The sequence below is a fragment of the Triturus cristatus genome, chromosome 6 (genome assembly GCF_964204655.1).
Source record: "Triturus cristatus chromosome 6, aTriCri1.1, whole genome shotgun sequence".
Taxonomy (NCBI): domain Eukaryota; kingdom Metazoa; phylum Chordata; class Amphibia; order Caudata; family Salamandridae; genus Triturus; species Triturus cristatus.
The window spans coordinates 1,485,980,731-1,486,005,377 of NC_140589.1; the positions used below are offsets into that span (position 1 = coordinate 1,485,980,731).

General features: G+C 45.2%; 1 protein-coding gene across 1 annotated transcript in view; it reads right to left on the minus strand.

Annotated features, from left to right (window-relative positions):
* Positions 1-24,647, minus strand: part of CCDC88A (coiled-coil and HOOK domain protein 88A) — an 888,939-nt gene that overhangs the window by 203,132 nt on the left and 661,160 nt on the right. Inside the window, exon 20 of the mRNA XM_085612608.1 lies at positions 5,449-5,726. Within this exon, the coding sequence (XP_085468734.1) occupies positions 5,449-5,726 (278 nt within the window). The remainder of the gene's footprint in view (positions 1-5,448; positions 5,727-24,647) is intronic.

A 24,647-nucleotide genomic window follows, 5' to 3' on the forward strand; every position in this document is an offset into this window, starting at 1 on the left:
CGAAGGTGTTGGTTCGGCACCGGACTGGGGTCGGCTCGAGCCCGAGCCGGAAGGCTTGTGTTTGTGTTACGTAGCCGGGCCGGAGGGCGGGGCATCCAAAGCTTTTTCACAGAGTCGACCGGAGCCCGAGGACGAGGGTGACACTGGAGCCTTTCCCATAGGATGAGTGAGCATCTGGGGGTCTATACTCATGGTCCGTTGAGCCGGAGTGACGCCAAGGTCTTCTTCCATGTCGGAGTCAGCTTCGGACATGGAGACCAGTTCTTCTTCTTTGGCTTCTGCAGCAGCACTGTGTTATGTTTTGTAGCCAAAGAGGTCTGGTACGGAGCCGCTGCCGCGTTGCATATCGTGGCGTCAGGCCCGACGATCACGGATGGTCTTTTTCGATCAGAATGATCGACACGATTCGTCGTGTTCCAGGGAGAGGCAGAGGTTGCAGACCTAGTGCAGGTCGGTGCGAGGAAATTTAGAACACCTGGGACATAGTTTGATCGGTTTCCGTTCCACCGACTGCTGGCGTGCTCGGCACTGGGTAGGCCCGACGGCCCGCCTCGAAGTTTCTCGATCAAAGGTTTCACAGTTTCGACGATACGTGACGAATGGGTCAGCGCGATTGAAGACAATACCGTCGAGGGTAGAGGATTGAGCGTCGAAGGGATTCGAGAACGATACCGAACCAGAGGGCAGCAATACACATCCGAACCCGATGGCGGAAAAAAACTATCTAAGGATGGAGTTGATGCCCATGCGCACTATCACCGAAAGGTGGAGTCATCTACCTCATGACTACAAAGACTTCTTCGAACAAAAATAAAGTGCAAATATTCGAGCCAACACCAGATGGCGAACTATGCTAACACACATGATCTACAGCTCATATGCCTCGAACCGGCAGTTCCCAGCAGTGATTTAAGAAATGCCCACCAGCTTGGCAGTCATTTCTAAATCTATTGGACGGTACCTCCACTCAGGCGATGTAGTCATTAACTCCGTGGCCCTGGCATACAAACAGGCCATCTGTCAGATTATAAATCTGGTCCTCAATCTAAGATAGGGGATGGTGCGGCAGTACATCGGTAGTCCCATAGGACAAGGGAGGTGAAAGAAAGCAATATGGCACTCTCCTGTCAATGTGTGGGGCCACAAAAACAGAGCATGAATGGTCATCAGGTATTATTGTCTAGATTTGGTGACAAAACTAGGAAAGTGGTGAGGTTGGCAGGTGACCTCAGGTAATTTTCAATATTTGTGATGGGTGATGTCTAATATCTTCCTTTTCCCCCATGAACTACTACTACTTAGGTAAAGCACATGGGTAAGAAGCATTGGATGGAGACTAGTAAATATCTAACTGGACTTTTTACGCCCCCACCCCAACAAGCAGTACCGTCTGTACTCTCCCGGCATAACAAGATGGTAATACACTCTAGGCATATTTACACTACCACTGGGTATTATCTAGCAGCCAATTATCTCATGGTAAAAATCAATATGTAATAACGCGAGGTAACAATCTTACAGGAAGTATTCCTATTTTAATGATGATGTTAACACTAATTGGGGAAGTATCATTTACTTTGCTGTGATTATGTATGTACTATCATTGATGCCCTGTTACTGCATCACACTTGCGGTTTCACAGGACATCTCTCTATATGTGTGCAAAAAAACATAAATTACTTACTTTCCGTAACAATCTATCTGAAGATTCCTCACCATGTGATTATTCCTGAGGGGTCAGACTGGATACGGTAGCTTTAAAGCAGTACTGCTGTGTGCTGGTAGGTGGCATTGTGTGGCTCAGAGCCAACAACATTCCACTCCAAAGTGATGAGCGGAGGTGCATATAAGCACCACACATGCATGCTGATGTCAGTTGATTTCTTAAGTTGTTTGTAACCTAAGATGCAGAGCCTGTCAGCAGATTGATGTGACTAGTGTGCACATCTCTAGACTGCGACCTATTTAGATGCAAAAAGAGCCCAGTTCACAGAATGGGGAGGTAGGAGGGTCAGTGAGGAATCTGCAGTTAGACAGACTATTCACCAGAAAGATTGTTACCAAACCTAAGTAACTTCTGATGGTACTTCTAACAGCAGATTCCTCACCTTGTGAATAGTTAACATAGCAGTGCCTCACCACTCCCTCAGACCAAAAAGTCTTACAGGACCAAACGATCAGAATGCCATTTTCAATGGACTTGGCTGTTGAGGCGGAGTGCTTTGTGAATGTATGTACTGATGCCCAAGTAGCCGCCTGACGAATATCGAGGACAGGAACTCTGCATGCTAGCGCAGTGGTAACAGCTCTAGCTGAATGAGCCTGTAAGCCCTCTGGGGGCTGCTTCTTTGCCACTGCATAGCAGAACTTTATGCAGAGAACAATTCATTTGAGAGATGGTCTTCTTTTGCACTGCTTTGCACTTCTTAGCCCCAGAGAAACCCACAAAGAGCTGTTCTTAGGTGTGATCAATATAAAAGCTTAATGCCCTCTTGTGATCCAAACAATGAAGTTCCTCTTTCTCCTTAGAGGGATCAAGTAGGACAAAAAGTGACAGATGAGTGATGGCCTCCCCAATATGAAAATGAAATGGACTGACCACTTTCATTAGAAAGGAAGTCTGGGTCATCAAGACCAAATTATCTGGAAAGAATGCTGTATAAAATGGGTTGACTGTAGAGCTTGCAGCTCGCTCACACTCCTAGCCTTTTTCATGGCAATGATAAGACCATTTTTAACATAATTTTTTTTATGGACAAATGTGTAACAGCTCATAAGCAGTGCACATCAAAAAAAAATTTGAACTAAGATCAAGTCCCACTGTTGCATCACAAAGGGAGTTGGTCAAGACAACTGTTGCAAATCTTTAAACCATCTCAACACAACAGTTGACTTAAATAAGGCTGATCGGCAACTGAAAAAACCCGAAAGAGCTAATAAGTAGCCTCGAGCAGTTCCCCGAATAAGGCCTTCCTGGACCAGAGGGAAAAGAAACAAAGAACTTCAGACAACTTGGCCAAGCCACAAATTTATCCCAATGACTGGCATAGACGGATTTTGTGGAGAGATGTCTCGCCGCCAAGATGACATCTATGACCTCAGGAAGAAAGAGAAAGGCGATTAACCAGTTCCACTCTGTTTCCTAACATGAAGATGAAAGTTGTGCAGACCCTAGTGTAGCACTCTTCCTTGCTGCTGTGACAGAAGATAATTTCGAAGTGGCAGCTTGATTGATGACAGATAAATTAAGCTGGGTACCACACACTCCAGGACCAGTGTGGAGCCATTGTGGTGACTTGGACCAGGTAGTTCCTGATCTTCTTCAGAACCTGAGGCAGGAGAGGCAGCAGCTAGAATGCATATAGAAGTCCTGAGCTCCACTCTCGCCGGAATGCATCTTCAAGAGAGACAACTTGAGAACTCCAACTTTCAAAAGTGCTGACATTGCACGTTCTCGGCAGTGACAAAATGATCGAGCCAGGGCTCTTTCCATTGATGGAAGATGCCCTGTGCCATATCATGGTGCACCTTGCCATTTGTGATCCACTAAGCGTTGGTGAAGGGGTTTGTCTACATCATCATTCGGGGATTCCTCCAGAGGGCTTACCACCACAGAAATTCACCTTGTGGTCTAGTCACTTCTAAAGGGCGTAGAGCCTCCTGACACAGGACTCAAAACCCCACCCACCATGCCTGTTGCAGTACCACACAGCATGGTGTTACCCATGAGGACCTGCACCAGTCTTTCTCTGATAGTGGTCAGGAAGACCTGCAATGCCAAGCAAATTGCCCTCTATTCCAGTAAATTGATGTGGAGTAGAGTATAAGCAAGAGACCAGAGGCCTCTGATCTGCACCTCTCCCAGATGGCCTTCCCTCCCAGTAGTGATATGTTTGTGACCACCATCAGCTCTTGGTGGGTGTGGTAATGTGCTTATGATGTCTGCTTATTATGCACAATATGTCATTTGTATTAATATGTATTTCTTTGCCCTTTGTTTGTGCTCATCGCAGGCCCTGGAATCGTGCTCCGACCCCAGGCACAACAAACATACATATAAGGGCCCGTCACAGACAGTTGTTTGCAGCAGTCATTTCACAGCTTGAACCCTGTTGTTTTAGGGGGAGTCAATTTCCTTTGCACACTGTGTAGAAATTTTGAAAAAGGGTCTAAAAAGACCAAGGAACAGTTCTGGATTCGAGTTTGAAGGTGTTGGAAGAAAGAAACTGCCATCAGAGCGCATAGGTGACACTTATATGTGGTTCCATCTATCACTTCTGGAGAGGAACGACAGTGTGAAGCTGCACGATGCCACCTAATGGTGTGCAGTATTGCCTTAACATTTCTGTATGCAGTATTTTCCAAGTAAGGAATCAGCAGTAGCCATCAGAATATGTAGTTTTCACAACAGTGTAGTGAAATCCAACCACAATTTTGATAGCAGCTATCCACAACTGTATCCCTTTATACAAAGCTTTCTCAACCAGTTTCAAGTATTTGCTACCTAATAATCAAAAGCTATAATTAATACCCAATAATGATACGAACTGTGTCCAACCTGGAAAATTGAAAGACTAAATCCATATGAACATGTGACATGCAGGTTGCACCCATTGACTAACTATGCAAGCCTTCTTTAGTACATAAAGACACAGTACTTTATTAAAAAGAAGATTACTTCTGAATGAATTATACGTTGTAAACCACTTTGTTACCCTACAATGTCCTGGTGCTAAACACAATTATGTCAGGTGGAGCACAGGGTAACTAGGACGAGAAGAAATGTGCTACCTGCCTTAATATGCACCACACCTTAAAGACATCAGCAAGCTAAAAGTATGGCTTGAGAAAAACTAGGACAGTAACAGATTTTAACATAGGAAAACACGATTCAAATCAATTATGAAAATATTCAACAATCATTTTTGTAATGCATGTAAATTATTTATAATCCCTTGGTCTACATCATTCCCAGTTGTAGACTGTCCACTAACGAAGACCCAATACAAGTCAAACCGGCTCCTTCAGAGTCTTGCTGGTGGACCTCTGAGAACCAGTTTGTGGAGGCTGCCTCTAACTTCCCAGTGAAAGACCGTCTGCTGTACTTAAAGACCCATCATTTTGCCAAATGTTACAGAGATACAAAAAAAGCATGGCCCGATATAAAGAGCTTTTTCTCTGTTTGTGAGTTCTATAATTATTTCTCTGCCAGGGTCTTCTATGTTTAGTGGATCCAGACAAGGAACATCTGTACTGGGAGCCCTGTGCTAAATAGGGTGTGCCTCCTGATGCTGCAAACCTTGTATTCCTGTGGCAGGTGGCTTTGTGCCAGCAGAGGCTCCACTGGTGAACATTCAGCAATTTCACCACCTCAAATTAGAGCAAGGGAACCACCCGTTTCCCTAAATAGCCCTATATGTTAGAGAGTACCCAGCAACTGAAAATTACCTATCTTCAAGTTCCTTGTGTTCAACCTCCAGATTTTTATGCACAGATTTCAAATTTCCATGTTTGGCAATAAGAGATTCGTACTCTGCAGCTTGGTGTTCATGAAGATGGGCCAGCTTTTCGTGATCTTTAACCAAAGCATCATACAAGCATTTCAGTTCTTCTCGCTCCTTCATTACAGATTCATTTTCACTTTCCAAACCAGACTGTTGAATTAACAGTTGTGAATTCTGGTTCATAAGAGAGTTGCTTTGAGAATTCAGGGTGGAGTTTTCAACCTGTAACAACAAGAGGTTCATCAGAAATTGCAAAGTAATGGAAATTCTAGCTCAAAGAAGGTACTAATCAAACTGGAGTTTGATATCTCGTGCAGATAACAACATGGAACCTCTGATTATTATAAAAAGCAAGAGCAGCCTTCAAATGTTACATAACATAGGGAAAATCAATGCATTTATTTTAATCAACGTGAACCAGAAAAGAGTTTTGAAATGTAATTGTTTAAAATCAGTTTCAAAATAATGACACGAGTGAGTTCATAAGTGGCAAATAGAAATAATAACTACATCTGCGTATATGAGGTAAGCCAGGTTTGTATACAAGATATTATAATTTGAAATTCTACTGCTAGGCAGGAAAATTCAGGCATATACTATAATATTTCTAAGTACAGTCCCAGGTGATGCATCATGTGGCGAATTCAAGGACTGTACATAGAGGCTTGATAGAATGCAGTTTACATGCAGACACATGGATGAGCTTAAGTTTGAATCTAGACACCTGTGAAAGTATTCTCTCTTAAATTAACTAGAGTTAAAGAACCTCTTACGGGGGTAATGACCCAGGAAGCTTGAAAGGATACCCACACACCCAATAGATGCATCAGCAGAAGAATTCCTGTCCTGATTCAGGAAGATATTTCCAAATATGAACATAAGCAATACGATGAAAAGCATACTGGACATAAAAACAGATAACCTGCTGAAAGCTGCTGATAGAATGGATTCAAAGAAAGTTAAGTTATCTTAGTAAATTTGATTCATTCTGTGGACCTTTCACAGAGACTTCCCATTTAAAATGACCCCAACAGCTGGAACTGTTGAAAATGTTTTTGCAAACTGTCAATACTAGTGACTGATCTAGCACAACACTGTATTAGAATCCCTCACTTCTTCGCTTGTTCTGTATAAAGGTACAGCACACCATTGTGGGAATCGAAAATAATTGCTGTTAGCATGAGCTGAAGCCATCTTGTTTGCAGCATTCATTTTGTTAGCCTTGTGACTCTTCCGTCTTCACTGTTGCTTGCTTTTCTATTCTGCTTGAGTCATCAGCTTTAGTTAACTCCTTCTATTCTAAGCTCAATCAATGTATATGTGCTGAGAAAAGGCATGTAGCTGATAGAATGCACCTGACTAAAGACATAACTGTCAACTGTGTCTTGAGACTGCTAACTAAGTGTTTTCTCATCTGCCCATGTCTGGCTGTAACTATTCCTGTGTATGCTTGTACCTTCTATTTGTAACTGCATGCTTACTCTGTAACAAAGGGTGTATATAAGCACCATGGTCTCTGTATTCCATGTACTAACTCCTGCAGCGCTTGAGGGTGTTGTATTGACGTAGTCCCACTCATGAGTGATTAATAAACTTGTTATTTGAATTCCAGCTTCAGTGCCAATCTCTATTTTGTTGGTTTAAGGACCCGTGGACAGAGAAGGGTGACCCCTGCACCGGTGTGCCCCTTAAAAGGCAAATTTCCACACCATGAAGGACTTGAGTGATTTGATTACTGATCTATAATGGCCACGCTAGTCCACAGACAAAAATGGATGACTCTATTATGTACATAGCTTCTTTCAAATACAATAAACATATTACAATCCTTCTTTCATGTGGCCGTTCGGTCCTGATTGAGGCACCTTTTAATCCTATTAGTGAAAAGCATCGACCTATATAATTTTTCATAGTAGACAGATGTACATTATCCTTGATAACCGAACAAATTGGATGAAGTTAAAGTGGGTGTTACTTGAAACATCAACAGCAACCACCACTAGGGATTAAATGCATGGCTTATTTTTATTACGAAAACTAAAAATAAGAAGCATTCTTCTTGCCATTTGTAAAGTCAGTGGAGACTGTGAAAGATGTAGCTGGGTTGCCAGTTTAGTTTTTTAAACACACACATAAGCTGATGGTGCAATTTCCAGAGTTTTTTAACTTTTGTGCAGGATTGAGCAGGTATGACTGTGAGGGGATTCGTGCAGGATATATCACTTACGTTTCGAAAAAAAATGCTGCTCTATGAATTTATTACCATATGAAAGTTTTATTTATTAACATTAATAGAACTGTGTCTGTTTTGGTGATGGTTCAAATAGTGACTGTGGAATGACCCTGGGTGTAGCAGAACAGAAATAGCTTCAGGATTAAATCCTTAAAAAGGCACTTTGAGGTCTAGAATCCCTTTTCATTCAAAACATCTTTTTTTTACATGTTTCCTTAACTGGACCTTCTTTTAGGTATAACATGTTACCAGTGGGTGACTGTTATGTTCCAGTGTGTGCATTAAGATTGACCCCTGCCACACCACCAGAATCAGTGTAGGACCACCACCGTCTATATAGAAGGTGACAAAGGATACCACCATGGGAGGAGAGTGGTTCCTGGAGGGTCTGCAGCACATTACCTGCCTTCTTTCAAAGAATGCATTGGAAAGAAGTATGTACTAAATGTGTACCCCATTGTGTGTGGAGCACACCCAGAGCAGCCTTTTATCCATAATGATGATGAATAATATTTATTGAGTGCCAAAAGGTGTTCTGGTGCTAGGACAATTGAGTCTAAAAACAGATGTTTGGGTGGAGAAGAACTAAAAGCCAGGATGTAAGAGATTTGTGAAACAGTAGGTGATTGGACTGATGACACAATGAAAAAGGCAGCTGGTTCCAATGTCTGCAGATCTTGAGAAGACAGGGAACATTGAGATAAACAGAGTGTAGGGTATGAGAGGGGCAATACAGAAAAAAACAACAATGGCAGGTACCCAGGGCCTTGCTTGAAAAAGCCTTATGGAAGAGACAGAACTCCTTAAACATAGATAGCTCCTTAGTGGGGAGTTGTGTAGACTGACAACACTTTTGGCAATGTTAGAACGAAGAGGAATACTCAGAATGAGATGGGCGGCAGCATTCTTCAGCATATGAAGTCTCGTGGTAAGCTACCCATGGCACTCCAGATGTCCAGCTAGAGAACACTGCTGTAATCCGGAAGAAAGAGAAATCAATCTGCAGGAATGATTTTCCTGAGCATGTGAATATTAAAAACGGGTATGTTATTTGTGGAGCGAAGGCAAGAGCTTTATCAAATAAGAAGTTCAAATCCTTGCCATATTTTCATGGTGTGGGAGGGAAGCCTATCTCCGAAGGCCACTAGTGGAAAAGGCGAGCAAAACCTTGATATTTGTCAGAGTTAAATTTGAGGAAATTGGTCCACATCCAAGTCAGACAGGTTCAAACATTAGATTGAGAACTCCTAGATTGTCAATGAGACTGAAGATAATCTGGGTATCAAAGGTCTTCAGAGAAAGGTCTTGGAAATAGAAGAGCTGCACCAGAAGATTTTCATAGAGATTAAAATGGTGGTGCTAAGAGAAGAGCACCTAGAGACTACACAGGCTTCAAATAATAGTAGTGCGGTGCAGGGCAGAGCCTTGGATGCCAAATCCAGAAAGTGAGTGACAGGAAGGAACGGGACACATTAATGAACTCAGTAAGTATGAAAAAAATAAAAATACAAACAAAAATTGCAGAATACAAGGCTCAGGTTATGGAGGAAAATTAGGCCTATTATTCTCAGAAAAGTGTGACAGCAAATAACTCTAGTAAAGAACTGTACTCTACAATAAAAAAAATTGGCTAACTACTGTGATCAAAAGAAAGTGGGAAGTAGTCAGTCGCTTTGTGACGAGATTGCGTTAGCTTTCCCCCAAAAAGTTCTTAATACTTTTAACTCTTTCACCAGCTGTTTGAACAGTGTTTCTACAGCTGTGTACACTATCAAAATGGGTGATTTGGGGCTGGTGCACCCGCTTGCTCCATCACTCAGCATTGTCAATGATACTTTTCCATCTTTATGTGCATTTTAACCACTGTCGATGGAACAAGTAAATGAATTAATTCTCAACACCCGCTCGGGTCTCCATTGGATCCCTGACCTCCAAAATTGCAGAAAAGGCAATAATTAATAAAGAGCATACCTTATTCCTAGACTCAAATGATCTACTGGATCATTCACAGTTTGGGTTTCGTTGCCAACAAAGTATGATTCTGGCTCTCAATACTGCCACATAAGAACTAAGGGCATCGCTTGATGGGGGGAAACTCTGCAGCACTCATCCTTCTTGACCTTTCAGCGGCATTCGACACAGTCAATCATAAGATTCTTCTTGACCATGTAGAATCGCTGGGTATTTGTAGGTCAGCTCTATCATTACTAGCCTCCTTTCTCAAAGACAGAGTGCAGTCAGTGTCTTTGGAAGGCTACTGCTCAGATTCTTTTTTTCTCCTGTATGGGGTCCTGCAGGGATCACCGCTGAGCCCGACCCTGTTTAATCTCTATATGGCTCTGCTAGCCACATTGATTAGAAATTTGGGTTTTTCGGTTGTCTGCTATGCTGATGGCATGCAAATTATCGTCTCAGTTGCTGGCTACCATAAAGAGACTGCAGCCACCTTCAGCAATTGCATGCAGCAAATTAACAAATGAATGACGTGCAACTGTCTGAAGTTGAATTCCGATAAAACCGAGGTGCTATTGCTGGGAAATAATACTTCATTTTGGTCTCCGGATTCGTGGCCAGAGAAGATTGGGTCCATTCCAATCCCGGTCACTAAGGTGAAAAATCTGGGGGTTATTTTTGATAACCATCTTTCGTTTGCCAAACAGGTGAATGCCATTACTTCAAGCGCCTTTTTTACGTTAAAAACTCTTACAAATATCTTACCTTTTATTCCTCTGGAGCTGAAGCAATTAGTGGTAACTGCCCTCCCTCTATTCAAAATACATTATTGTAATTGTCTGTATATCAATATACAGAAACAACTTCTTAGCAAACTACAAATTTTGCAGAACTCGGCAGCTTGCCTATTGCCGGGAATGCCTAGACAAAGCTCAGTGGCTAAGGCTATAGTGGAGCTTCACTGGCTGCCAGTTGATAAGAGGATAGATTTTCAGGCGCTGAGCACCGCCTTTAAGGCCTTACATGGAGAAGGCAGTGACTATCTTAAAACTAAATTGACCAGATATATTACCACTAAACCACTTCGCTCATCCTCAGCAGTCAACCTTAAAGTGCCAAATTTTAGAAGAATGCGTGTGGAGGGGTGGGGGTTAGAAGTTTTGTGTATGGCACAACCAAATGGTGGAATGCCCTACCTCTCAACTTATAGACCAGTTATATCCTGTTAGTTTTTAGAAAGAATCTTAAGACCTGGATTTTTATAGCTTCAAAACTAGTTGTCATAACCATCCATCTGCTGTGCTACCAGCGCCAAAATGCCCTCGGGCATACAAGTGCTTTATAAAACTTATTTTCATTTCATTTCATTTTCAGTAATTATCCGGACCTCAACGGATATGGGCAAGAGGTCAGATTGGGTGTAGAAAAGTTTCTAAAAAGGGGAAATGGTAGCATTTAAGAGATTTTTACATGTGCTTTTTAAGGACATGTGGAGGATATGATAAAAGAGAAACAGGCAATAGTAGCCAAGCGCAGATGTGACTGCTGTCTGCTTTTTAATATGGACCACTAGGCCATTGTGCCTCTCTTTCTAACATGACGTATGTTCCCTCATTTACCTGGGGACATGCCCCACAGCTAACTTTTGACCTAAACTCTTGGTTGTAGAGAAGGGGTGGCAAAAGCATCTGCAAATGTCAAACAAAATCCCGTACCACAAACACTAAGGTCTTTTATGGTTCAAGGTGACTCACTTCACACCATCTGCAAAACCTCAAGCATCTTCTAGCATAAAGACATTTCATTCCTTTCCATTTGACTTCCTGATCTTCCTGACAGGTTACGACCTGCAAACCTCAAACATTCACAAAGATGCAACTGGAGGTTGCTGCAATTTTGCTGCAAATGCCTTCCTGAGGCATTAAGGACACTAAGCACTTTGGAGCTATTCATAATATTTGTTCAGCGGCCCAACATTGACTACTTCAGTACATCATTTAATATCGGCCACACAGAAACACTTTTCAACTGGTGTAGTGAAAAGAAATCGACCTGTGTATAGCCTTACATCTTGAAAAGATTTTAAACCACAGCTACAAGCATCTGCTTCGTCACTGGTCTCTCCTGAAGGTAGATGCTTTTTGGATAGTAGCAATGTTATATGAGAAATACCTCCCAGTACAGCTTCAACAAACCCAATAGAACACAGCTGATAATACACTGCATTGGGTGGTATGTCACAATATCGACTACTAAAAACCTGATCAAAACTGACCTGCCCAAATGCTGAATGGGCAATATCAACTACCACTGTATCCTCTTGTTAAGGAGATACATGTAAGAATAAGTAACGTCCTTTCAGTAACTCTCTTTCAGGTGCATATTCTTTTTAACTGAAGATACCTCACCTTTTGAATTCCCTCAAGCATCAGATTGAACCAGGTCCTGTCTGCCGATAAGTGGAGCACTCTGCAGTGGCTTTGCCCCACCTTCAGAAGTGATAGCAGGGAGCCGTATACATATGCAGCCTGTGTGTGCTGACATCAGTTTTAATAAAAATAAATTCCATGCCATTAGATGCGGAGCAACTGACAATCGGTAATAAGACAATGAACTTAATCCAAAATAGGGCTTTATGACCTATCAGAAGTGCACCCCACAAAATGGGGAGAAGGATGAATCAGTTAGCTAGTATATCCACCAGAAAGAGCGTTACAGAAGGTAAGTAGCTTCTAATGAATGCTTGTAACTGTAAATTGCTCACATGTTCAATAGATATTCAAACAGTATTTATTTTTATTATTTTTATTTTTGGGGATTTATATAGCGAAACATCTACTCAAAGAGTGTCCCTGCACTTACAGTAAAATCTTAACACCACCAATAAAAGAACTAAAAGGCTGACCCAAAGATTCATGTCTGGAAAAGTTTTTTTAAGTTCATAATGTCCGCGGTGGAATGGAGCTGTAGTGGGAGATTATTCCACTCCCTCGCAGCCAGGTAGGAAAAGGAGCTGCCATCCCATTTTTTCCTTCTGAAACGAGGTATTACCACTAGCAGGGAACTGAAAGACCAAAGTGACCTGACCCTTGATACTGAGTGAATCAGTGGGACAGGTACTGAGGGCAATTACGGTAAAAAGTTCGATCAATTAGGACTAGGCCTTTGAACCTCACACGCTCTTTAAGGGCAGCCAGTGCAGATCTTTTACAACTGGTTGAATGTGAGTCCTCATGGGAAAATGCAGCAAAAGCTGACCAGCTGCAATCTCCTCAGGAGGTAGACAGGCAAACCCCAGTAGAGTGAGTTGGCATAGTCCAGCCTTGAGGTGATCAAAGCCTGGATCACAATTTTTTGCTGCGAGAGAGGAAGAAGATACAGCAATTGTTAGCAATTTTAAAAAGGCAAAGCAAGTACCTACTACCTCTGCCAACTGGGGAGCAAAAGATGCAGTGTTGTCAAATTTCACCCCCAAATTACGTGCTACCGTAGCCGGGGGACACGGGGGAACAGGAGGCAGGAGGCAGGTAGTATCGGGGGGACATCCTGTGACCTCAGGCCATGGTCCCAGGTTGGGGGGGGGGCAGCGGGAGACACAAAGAGCAAGATTTCTGTCTTGCTGGAATTACATTGGAGGCTGCTATCACACATCCATTGAAACACGGTGGTCATACATTTCTTGATATTACTCAATGCATTGGGAGTTTTTTGGCCTAGAGTAAGGAGCAATTGCGCATCATCGACGGAAGAAACAATTTGTATGCCAAACAATTTTATCAGAGTCACCGGGGGGGCCATATACACATTGAGCAATGAGGCGCTCAATGCGGACCCCTGAGGTGAAAGGGGCCATCCAAACCGATTGAGATCTCTCTGCCAAATTGTGACGGTCCTAAGATAGCCCTCCCTGCAGACCTAAGAATCAATACAATAGCACCTGGTATTATTGTGTATGAATGCCAAAGTACCAGCCTGGTAGATGCACAGCACCAGAACACCACTAGCCAAATTCTGAATGGTGGCCGTGGCTCTGGTGTAATGACCTTAAATGCCTTGAGAAAGCCCTATTATGGACAGGGCAAACCAACTCTTGAAATAGAGGGCAACCCTCCTTTTTAAAGGTCATTTCTAAACTGCCCTCCCTTCTTTGCACCAGAAAGTCAAATAAAAAGCTGGTTATCCACTCCGTGCTCCTTTGTTCGATCTATACAGAAACTAAGGGCTATCTTCAAATCCCAGCTTCTTCTCCTACTTAGAGGGTTGTGATGGAAAGAATAAAGTAGGTTCATGATGGAGTGCCCCACATGGAAGGGAGAGACCACTTATGGAAGAAAGGATACCAGAGACCTGAGAACCAACTTATCTGGGAAAGGAAAATGTTACTTACCCTGCAAGTATCTATTCATAGAGTGTAGTGCTGTAGATTCACATGCACCGCATACTTTTCAATCTAGTGTTGGGCTCCGATGTTGCAACTTGTTTTTGTTCAAAGACGTCTTTCGAGTCATGAGGTATGGTGACTCCACCCTTAGTTGGCAATGTGCATGGGCATCAGCTCCATTGTTAGAATGCTTGTCACTTAGGTGACCATGCATAAAAATGTATTTGGAAAATTATTCTGTACCAACCACTGGCTCCAGGGAATGTGGGTGTACGCATGTGAATCTAAACACTACATGCTACGAACAAATAAGTTACTTACCTTCGGTAATACTTTTTCTGGTGGATACAGTCTCTGCCTCAAGCAATCTCGTTCCACACCATTTAACAAACTTGGCCCTCCTACCAGAATAGACAGATTTGGTGGAGTGTCTTCTGATGGATAATATAACGTCTACCACATCCCGTGGGAGAGAGAAGGAACTAAGGTTGCCCTGTTCAATCTCCAGGCATGAAGGTGCAGTCTCTGGAGGTGGGGGTGTAAAACCTGTCCCTCTGACTGCAAGAGGATCTTTGCCCTGAGAGGGAGACAGAGCGGAAGGTGCAATGAGAGGCAAAGGAGGTCTGTGTACCATACCCTTTTCGGTCAATCTGTGGCGATCAAAATGGCTTGGCGAATCTTCCTCAGAACCCAAGGAATCAGGCGTATGGGAGGAAACGCATACAGAAGCTGTGAGCCCCAATCTAACTGAAACGCATCCCCCAACGCTCCTTTCATTAGAATACCGGTTACTGCGCATTCTCGTAAGTGGCAAACAGGTCCAACTGAGGAAATCCACACATCCTGAAAATGTGAAGGACCACCTCTGGAAGAAGATGACATTCGTGATCAGACAAATACTGCCGACTCAGACTGTCCGCACGCACATTCAGATCTCCGGCCATATGATTTGCGATTACGCAAATCTGATGGGCCTGAGCTCAGGACCAGAGTCGCAGAGCCTCTCTGCAGTGAAAATACAACCCTACTCCTCCCTGTTTGTTGATGTACCACATTGCGGTAGTGTTGTCCGTTAGGACCTGAACCGACTGCCCGCAAAGGGTCGGGAGGAAGGCCTTGAGAGCCGAACGTATCACCCGCAATTCTAGAAAATTGATGTGTACAATCTTTCCTCTGGAGACCAAAGACCTTTGACCTCCAGATCCCCCAGATGGGCTCCCCACCCTAGAGTGGAGGCATCCATATCACTGTGGCCACCGGAAAAGAAAGGTAAAACGGCTTCCATTGAGACAGGTTGCCTTGAACACTCCACCATAGCAGTTCCGCTGCAGTATCTCTAGAGATTATGACCACATCTTCGAGATCTCAGTTGTGTTGAAACCACTGCCTGCGGAGGCACCACCAGAGGGCCCTCATATGCCAGCGTGCATGATTGACTAACAGTATGCAGTAAGCAAACTGACCGAGCAGGAGCAAGACCATTTGCAGGTGTAGATAGGAAGGAACCTGCAGACTGCCTCGAAGAGCAGGAAGCCTGCACCATCAAGCTTTCCAGCGAAGGATGAGTGGACAGAAAATCAGGATCCCCCGGAGCCACCATGTACCTCCTTGCCAAGGTCCTGGAAAGAGCTGAGTGGACACTGGCTTCTGCCAGACATCGAGGATAGGCTCTGTCAATGCCCCATTGAAGGAAAGTAAATGTTCTGAAACAGAGGAAGGAGAATGGAGCACCACTGTCAGAATATTAGATCTCAACTGCGCTGTAGGAAGAGGCAACTCCAAGAGGTCTGCAGTCTTTCTGATCACAGAGTGATATGTGGTCACTTTGTGCATCGGCAAGCCCTTTGGTGACAAAAGCTCCCACTCAGGAGAGGTGTCCAGGCTACCAGCCTCCTGTAAACCCACAAAATGGGGGTCAGGATCTACAATTTCACCTTACTTAGCCCATCCATGTTCCTCCTGGTACTCTTCTTCCTCCAACAGTCTTTGTGCCTCTCTCCGAGATCTCATTCTTGGGAACCGGTGTCGGCAGCGCCAGGCGTGGCGACTTCGGGATCGGCGTCGAAGGAGGGTCCAATGGAACAGGAGTTAAAGCCGGTCGAGGTGGCGCCAATTCGGAACCAGACAGCACCGGGGATTAACCATCTAGCAGAGCTCATCCCTCCAAAGACTGCAACAGTGTTGAAAACATCGGCGTAGGAAGAGGTCAACTCCCTGGAGCCGTAGGCATGAAAGGTATGAGCAGTGCCTGTGGAAAGTGAAGTGGCAAACCTCCCAGGGAATATGCTAACTGACCCATGGGGCCAACAGGTGCACCATTAGGAAACAAATGTGAAAGTTCTGATCCCAGAGCCAGAGCAAGGAGGATACAGCAGATCTGGTACCACAGGCTCTGGAGCCATTCGGGGAGGCACTAAATTTGTCTCCAGTTGCGGTGCTGGAGACCCCAGAGCCAGCGGTGAAATGATTGTCTTCGGCAATGGTGATTCGTTTAATCTCTCGGAGACCGTGGAGTCACTGCTCTCTGAGACAGGGCCACAGTCACCCCTGGTGAATGAGTCAGAGAGATCTCATCCCTGTGATGACGTCTGGGACACGGGTACACTGACTTCGGGGTTGCATCTTTCGAAGAGCGACGCAAAGAAGCATGGTGCCACTTCTTCTTGTGTTTCTTCGAAGACCTCGAAGTGTGTGGAGTCGGTGACCTGAGCGGATTCTTGACCTCCTGCGACCTCTCTTCAGCTTTTTGGTTTTGGCCATGAATAATTTAGCCTCCCTCTCCGTCGGTGCTTTTGGATTCATGCACTTGCACGAAGTGCATGGTCCGACGTCGTGGTCTAACGAGAGACACCATAAACAATCTTCATGGGGGTCAGTGATGGACATCTGGCCGCCACATTCTCTGCATGGCTTGAAACCCGACTTTCTAGTCATTTTAGACGGCTACAAAGTCGCAACAACAGCAACAAAGTAAGTCCCAGAAATGGACGAATGGCGGCACGGAAAAAAGGGAACTGATGTCAGCACCCCGACGAGGGCTTCTTATAACTCCGAAGACATCATGCGGAGTCGTGTGTGGAGCCATTCCATTGTGACATTCTCATTGACGTGGGAGAGCTTAGGAGAGAAGTTTCCATGGAATGCTGTGCAGTGGAGTATTCCAAAAGTTGAGGAAACCACAGGTAGATGAATCCACCAGAAAGATGCTTACAGTGTAAGTAACATTTTCCAATTTGTAGCATTTGTGGCTGTAGATATGTATGCTCTGCATAGACTGTTGCATAGACTGTTAAACAGAGATCCCTTAAGTGGTGGTCAGCCAGGAGATGGGGCGGATGCTTGAAATAAAGCCCCTAAAATTGTTTGACCAACTTTAATTTGCTGTCGAGCTAGGACATTCACACATAGTGTTTAGTGAATTGAATGTGTGGGGAGTGCCCCATACAGCAGCCTTGCAAATGTCAGCTAGAGGAGGAAAAGAAGGCCATAGTGACTCTTTTCCTACAGGTACAATGTGGTCTGGGCCTACCAAGCAATATTCCCCTGGCATTGAGATAGCAGGTTTCGATGCACTCAGCAATTCACAGGGCTATTCCTGCTTTTGACAAAGGGTGACCTATGAAAGGTTTGGCAGCTGCAACAAAAAGTTGTGTTTTGTGGAAAGTCTCGGTTCTTATAATGTAGTACATAAGGCAGTGCTTAATTTGAGCTGGTGCTTTCCGGTGCTTAGCACCGGCACATATTTATCAGGGCCGGGTCTTCAAAACACAAGATATCTGCACCTGTGCACGACATAAATTACCTCACTGACTCGGCGCATCACATACCGATCCAGACCATCTGACTCGTAATTTATTTACTGCCTGCATAAATCAATCCAATATGCTGATCAGATTCTATTGATTTAGTCGTGACGGTCACGACGATGCGCATTTTTAAAGTGTTTTCTTTAATTAGGGGGCAGCCGTTGCCGGTTGGCGGGACTCAGATTTGGCAGGAGGCTGGATTTGATTCTGCTGGGGTAGGGCTGCGCGGTGGCACCGTGCGTAGAATGTTTTCAAAATGCCCCGCCCCGGCACACCCACACGTACGCACGAGGCCACAAGTCATCAGCATCTGAGGTGGTGGCCTGTCCCCGACGACGTCGTAGTGCAGGCAGTAACAAATTTAAAGGCAGGCCGGTGTCCATCCTCCCACCACCACCATAGCAGTAACCGCAAGTAACAGCCATAATGAACAAGTTATTTACCTTCGGTAACGCTTTTTCTGGTGGATACAGTATCTGCCTGTGGGTTCCTCACCTTGTGAATATCCCCTGCGCCAGCAACATTCGGAAACTTTTGTAGCAGTCCACGCCGATGAGGTCGAAGACGGCGTCACAGAGGCACGGCTCCGCTCGCGACTCCGCTGACGTCACTGGCTCCATAAGAAGACCTCCTCGGCGTGATGACGTCAGTTCCGCCCCTTTTTTCCGTGCCTTCGAGGCACACGGACAGACTGACAGCAATATATATACACAGTATACACAGTACATAATATACAAAGCAACACACACAGTGTGAAGAATAAGTAGAAAGGCAAAAGAAATAACACAATGCCTTTGACAGTAACAAAACACATCTTGAAACACCATTAATAGAATTGCAGGTATAGAAGGATGGACAACGGGGAGGCGGGTGGGTCAGTGAGGAATCCACAGGCAGATACTGTATCCACCAGAAAAAGCGTTACCGAAGGTAAGTAACTTGTTCTTCTGATGGATACATCTGCCAGTGGATTCCTCACCTTGTGAATATCCCCTGCGCCAGCATCATTCGGAAACTTTTGTAGCAGTCCACGCCGATGAGGTCGAAGACGACGTCACAGAGGCACGGCTCCGCTCGCGACTCCGCTGACGTCACCGGCTCCATAAGAAGACCTCCTCGGCGTGATGACGTCAGTTCCCTTTTTTCCGCGCCGACGACGCCAACGGATTTCGGGAATCGTTACTGGTAGCTTTACCTGTTACTTTGTGTTTATTCTGAAGATTCTCTGTCTTTCTTCGAGAATGTCGACAAGGAAGTCTGGTTTTAAGCCTTGCCGTGAATGTGGCAAACACATGTCCATCACCGACCCGCATGACGATTGCGTTTGGTGTTTGTCCTCGGACCATGACGTTGGAGGTTGTTCGAGTTGCAGGAAAATGAGCTCGAAGGCTCTTAAGGAGAGAGAGGCAAAGCTCTTTATCGCCCGGATGAAGAAAAAGGAGAAAAGAGGTAGAAGAAGATCCAGGTCGAGGTCGAGGTCGGCTTCCAAGTCGACTTCGGGACATGCTTCAAAGAGCAAGAAGCATAAGAAAAAGAGGAGGCATTCGTCGCATCATAAGGCTTCGACGTCAAAGTCGAAATCGCCTGCTCGGCGTCGAAGAGAGTCAGTGTCTCCTTCTCCTGTCCCGGCTTCGCCTCCGGTTCCATCTTCTCCGGTGTCTTCGCCGGCTCCGGCTGAATCCCCGGTGCCGGTGTCCTCTCCGGCGCCGGTACCGTCTCCAGATCCTGCAAGTCCTCCGGCTCCGTCTCCGACCCCGGGCCAGGATGAGGATCGTCAGGCTCCGGGTGAGTCTGTGACGCCGCAAGTTCCACCGTCGGCGCCGGCAGGCCCGAGTCCGGTGTTACCTGACCAGTATCCGGCTTTCCCTAATCCAGGTCAGGACCCCTCGCATTATCTCAATGCAATGTACGGGGTGTTCTCTTGGGCCATGTATACCTCTGGTGCACCTATGGGTCCGATGGGTCCGATGGCTTTCAATCTGGGTGTGCCGCAGGTTTACCCTCAAGCACCATTTATGCCGTTCTTCCCAGCGACGCCGTCTTGGCAGATGCCGGCGCCGAGAACATCGACGCCGCTTCCCTCTTCGCCGGCACCGACTCGACCTCGTTCAACGCCGGCTGCTCCATCCGTCGGATTCGATCACGGCGCCGCCGACGCCGCAGGTGCGGATCCGTTCAAGAAGGGAGGCGCAGAGAGTGCTGGAGGAGAGACGCTTTCTGATGGAAGAGGCTGAAGAGGGGGAATTGGTCGAATCTGATGAGGTGTTCGACGAATTGAAGGAGGCAAGTGGTCTGGATTTGTCTCCGGAGTGGGAGATCACTCCGCCATCGGATGAACCCTCTAAAGACGCGGCACCCTATCATGCTGTAATTAGAAAGGCTGCAGAGTTGTTGGACCTTCAATTGCCATCTACTGAATTCAAGTCCAATATTTTGACTGAGGTGTTGCATTCTCCAACTGCGGTCTCAGAGCCTCTGTTGCCCTTTAATGAGGCAATTTTGGAACCTGTGCTGGATGTATGGCGCAAGCCTTTCTCAGCTCCTGCAGTCTCCAAGGTGGTTGCAAGAAGGTATAGGGTGGCTCCAGGGGATCCTGAATTTTTATCTTCACACCCTTCACCTGAAAGCCTAGTAGTTCAGGCGGCTTGTTCTGGACGGTCGAAAGGTGCATTTCCTCAAGTCCCAGGGGACAGGGAGGCAAAAAAGGTGGACCAATCGGCCAAGAAGGTCTTTTCATCAGCCAGTATGGCATTGAAATCTTCAAATGCGACTTGTTTGTTGGGGCGCTATATCCATGCGCTTATGGACTCTGCTAAAAAGTTGGCGCCAAAACTGTCAGAGGAGGATAGAGGAGGATTCAATGAAGTGCTATCGGATGCCCAGGCGGCTGCTCGCCAGGTTATTCAGAGTGGCCTGGATACAGCAGACTCAGTTGCCAGGGTCATGGGGTCTTCAGTTGCCACCAGGAGGGTCCTCCGAATTCTCTTCTGATGTCCAGTCAACTTTATTGGACTTACCTTTTGATGGGTCTGGTCTGTTCGGGAAGAAGGCTGACGCTGCTCTCGAGCGCTTCAAAGAGAGTAAGGCTACGGCTAGGTCATTGGGCCTTCAATCCCAGCCTGACAGGACCGTGCCAGGAGGAGAAGGCTGGAACAAGGGCAGGTGCTGTGCAGGGCCTTTAACATTACTTTAACCCTGACTTTAGCAGCGCGGCTGCGCGGCCTAGTCGCCAACTGTGCCATTAAGGGCATTGTAGATTAGGAGGAAAAGTAAAAAGTTCTGCATCGACATTTTATAACAACAACGTACAGATGGTCACAGTGGCGATAATTATTTTCTTTAGAAAACAGCTTCTATTACCACAATGAGTGAGATTCAGGGAATTGTAATAATGGACAGACAAGATTTAGGAAGGGAGAGAGTAGGGAAGTAAACCAGTATTAATTTGGGCCGGTGCACTTCACAGTTCACTTCATACGCATGAAGTGAACTGTAAAGTGAACCACTGAGTGACGAGTCCCACCACATCAGTATCAGGTGATCGATGCTTGAAGGAGCTGGGTGTTTTTCCTGATTTTGCCTACGCTCCAACTTGCTGCTCCCCTGCTGAGTTGTATCAGTCCTATCTATGGTGTATTCAGTGGGTATGCTGCCCCTTTCAGAGTGGACAAGTGGAAAATAGGAAAACTCCTCATTAAGACATGGCACATTTGCATGAGAACTCACAGTGAGGCTGCTGTGTAGTCACTGCCTGTGCTCAACATACTGCTGCTGACTGAGCAAAATAACATACCATGCTCAGGAGGGTAATTGATGATCTTGCTTTCTTGGTGCCTGATGGCACTTACAAATATGATTGTTGTTTCATGACTTGTATGGAAATGTTTTATCATCTATATTGATAAAGCTTCTTAAGGTATCATCAATATTGCTGTATGAATTCCAATCCTATAAAATCCTCCTAACCTGCCTTCCTGTTGATCCTGTACAGTCAAGACCTGCAAAGTGTCACCCATTATGTGTGAAACTACAGTATTGTTTAATCATGTTTCCCTGCATCACCGTACAAAGCCAAAATTGTCACAAACATATTTTACGATGCATTTTCCAAGCAGCTTTTTTGCCTCTGCATCTTCCATACTAAGTCAGTCTCAGGCCCGTCGTGACCAGTAGCTCCTCATGACATTTCTTCCGTTTGGCTGAGACTCTCTCACTGTGAGACATTAGCTTGAGCACTGTTAAGTGAAAGTATTATGTGGTTGCGAATCATATTATATATGGTACTACTCATACTAGGAATATTTGCATTGTAATGCATGAAAATTAGCCCTAGAGGGAGCGCAGTTACCGGCTTTGAACACAGTTCTGTAGAAAATTATGAAGTAAGAATATTTGGTAATTTAACTGAAATAACAGTAGGGAAATAATTTTCTCCTAACTTTACCTATACAGCGTCGGACTGGGAAAGAATATAGGTCCGGGTACCAAAATAAAATAGCCCCCCCCATTAGAGAATCAGAAAGCAAAATAAAAAAATTGGCCATGTTTGTAAATTTGGGCTGTTTTCAACTTGTAAAGACACACTGTATAAGGGTTTTGCATGGTACGGAAGGCTTCATGGATTTGAGCTTAATGCAGGAAATGTTTGTTTTAATATCTGGGAACTCAACAATAAAGACCTGTCCATGATTCTGAAAAGGTCCGGGCCCATAAGTTTTAGATCAGCTTTAGACTCGCTGTCTGATGGTTCTTTGTAGTAGCATGAAAGTGTATGATTGACATTTCAAAAAGTATGAATAACACTTTGTGGTGAGCAAAATAAATCAATGAAGGCAAAAGAAACATAATATTCAGATCGGGTATTACATCTGACTTTTAGCAGTGCCAGTTGAGGATGTTGGGGGAGCCAATAGAGTAAGTGGGTGGAGCCAGTGGAGGAAGTGGGTGGGGCCCGTGAAAAGTAGGTGTGGCCTCCGACAAACATTTGAGCACCCGGACTTCATATTTTACAAATTAAGCACTGACATAAGGACACGTTTTACACCAAGGGTGTGAAGCGCCCTTTCTACCCCCGTGTCCGGTAGCAGGAAAACGACAGGGCGCATGATAGTTTGGTTGAGGTTGAAGGGCATATGACTTTGGGAAGGAATTTGGTGTTGGCCTTAAGAATGACTCTCTTGTTGTGGACCTGAGAGGAATGCTCTTCCAAGATGAGAGTCTGTAGCTCTCTAACACGTCTTAGGAATGAGATAGTGAGAAGGAAGGTGACCTTCCATGAGGGAAACTGGCATAAGCGTACTGGTTCAAAAGAGGGGCTTATAAGCCTAGTAAGAACGACATTAAGGTTCCAGACCAGGGCAGGAGAAACTCTGAGTGGGATCTGCCAATTCAGCTCTTCTACGAAAGCCCTGATGACAGGGATCCTAAACAAAGACAAGAGTTCCTTGTTTCGCATAGAGGCTGCAATGGCGGCCAAGTGAAGGCGCGTCGAGGTGTAAGCTAAATTTCAATTCTGTAAGTGAAGGAGGCAATATCTTGAACTGCAGGTTTAAGAGGGTCCAGGTGCTTCAAAATACAGTAATGAACAAATCATTTCCACTTGATAGCATAACACACATGCGTAGTTGGCCTGTGTGTTGCTTTGAGAATGTCCATGTATTTTTCAAGGAGATTGAGATAACCAAACTCTAAGACCTCAGCAGCCAAATTGCTAGATTAAGCTGGCTGGGGTCTGGGTGTCTGATCCTTCCTTGATCCTGTGTGAGAAGTTCTGGCCTGTTGGGGAGCTTATTGTGAGGAACTACAGGCATCTCAAGAAGGGCCCATGTGGGACCCACCAGGATGAGGGTGAGAGAGGTTTGCTGAAGACTTCTGAGCATGTGCGGAAGGAGTGGGAGAGGAGGAAAAGCATAGGCAAAGTTCCCTGACCAAATCATTCATAGTGCACTGACAAAGAACTGTGGGTGTAGAAACCTGGTTGCAAAGTTTTGACATTTTGCATTGTGCGTGGAGGCAAAGAGATCGACCTTCGACGGCCCCTCAACAATGCAAGTGCTTGTTGCTGCACCCTGCTGAGCAGGTCTGCCAAGTTGTTGTCCACTCCTGATAAGTACTCCGCCAGTGGTGAATCATTCAATGTCAAATACTCTGTGCTAGTGCTTATAATTGCAGGGAGTGTGTGCCGTCTTGCTTTTGTTGGTAATACATTGCAGTCTTATTGTCCGTCTTTATGAGGACCACTTTGTGTAGGATGACCGGAATGAAGGATTTGAGGGATAGCTGGATTGCTGGCTGACTACTGTGTAGGCCCCACTGATAGAGGGACCACAAGCGTGAGCTGTCACATTTTGGAGATGCACACATCAACCTGAAATTGAGACATCCGTGGTGATGGCCACATGAGGAAAGGGGTCCATTAAGGGCCGGCCCTGCAACAGGTTGTTGCTGATCCACCACTGCAGAGAGTGATAGGTGCTGGACCATATCAACACTAGATCTTCCCAGTAACCCTCCGCCTTTGACCATTGTACCAATAGGTCTTGCCGGAAAGGATGCATCTGTAGTCTGGCATGAGGGAATAAGGCTATGCAGGAAGTCATCATTACTAGAAGATGCATTACGGTTCTGACATTTAGGTAACGATGTGACTGAAAAAGAGTCAGTAACTGTTGAAAAGCTTGTACTCTGGATGCGCTAGGGTAGGTTTTGCCATTGATGGAATTACGAGTGGACCCTAAGAAGGTCTGCATCTCAAGAGGCTGGAGAATGAG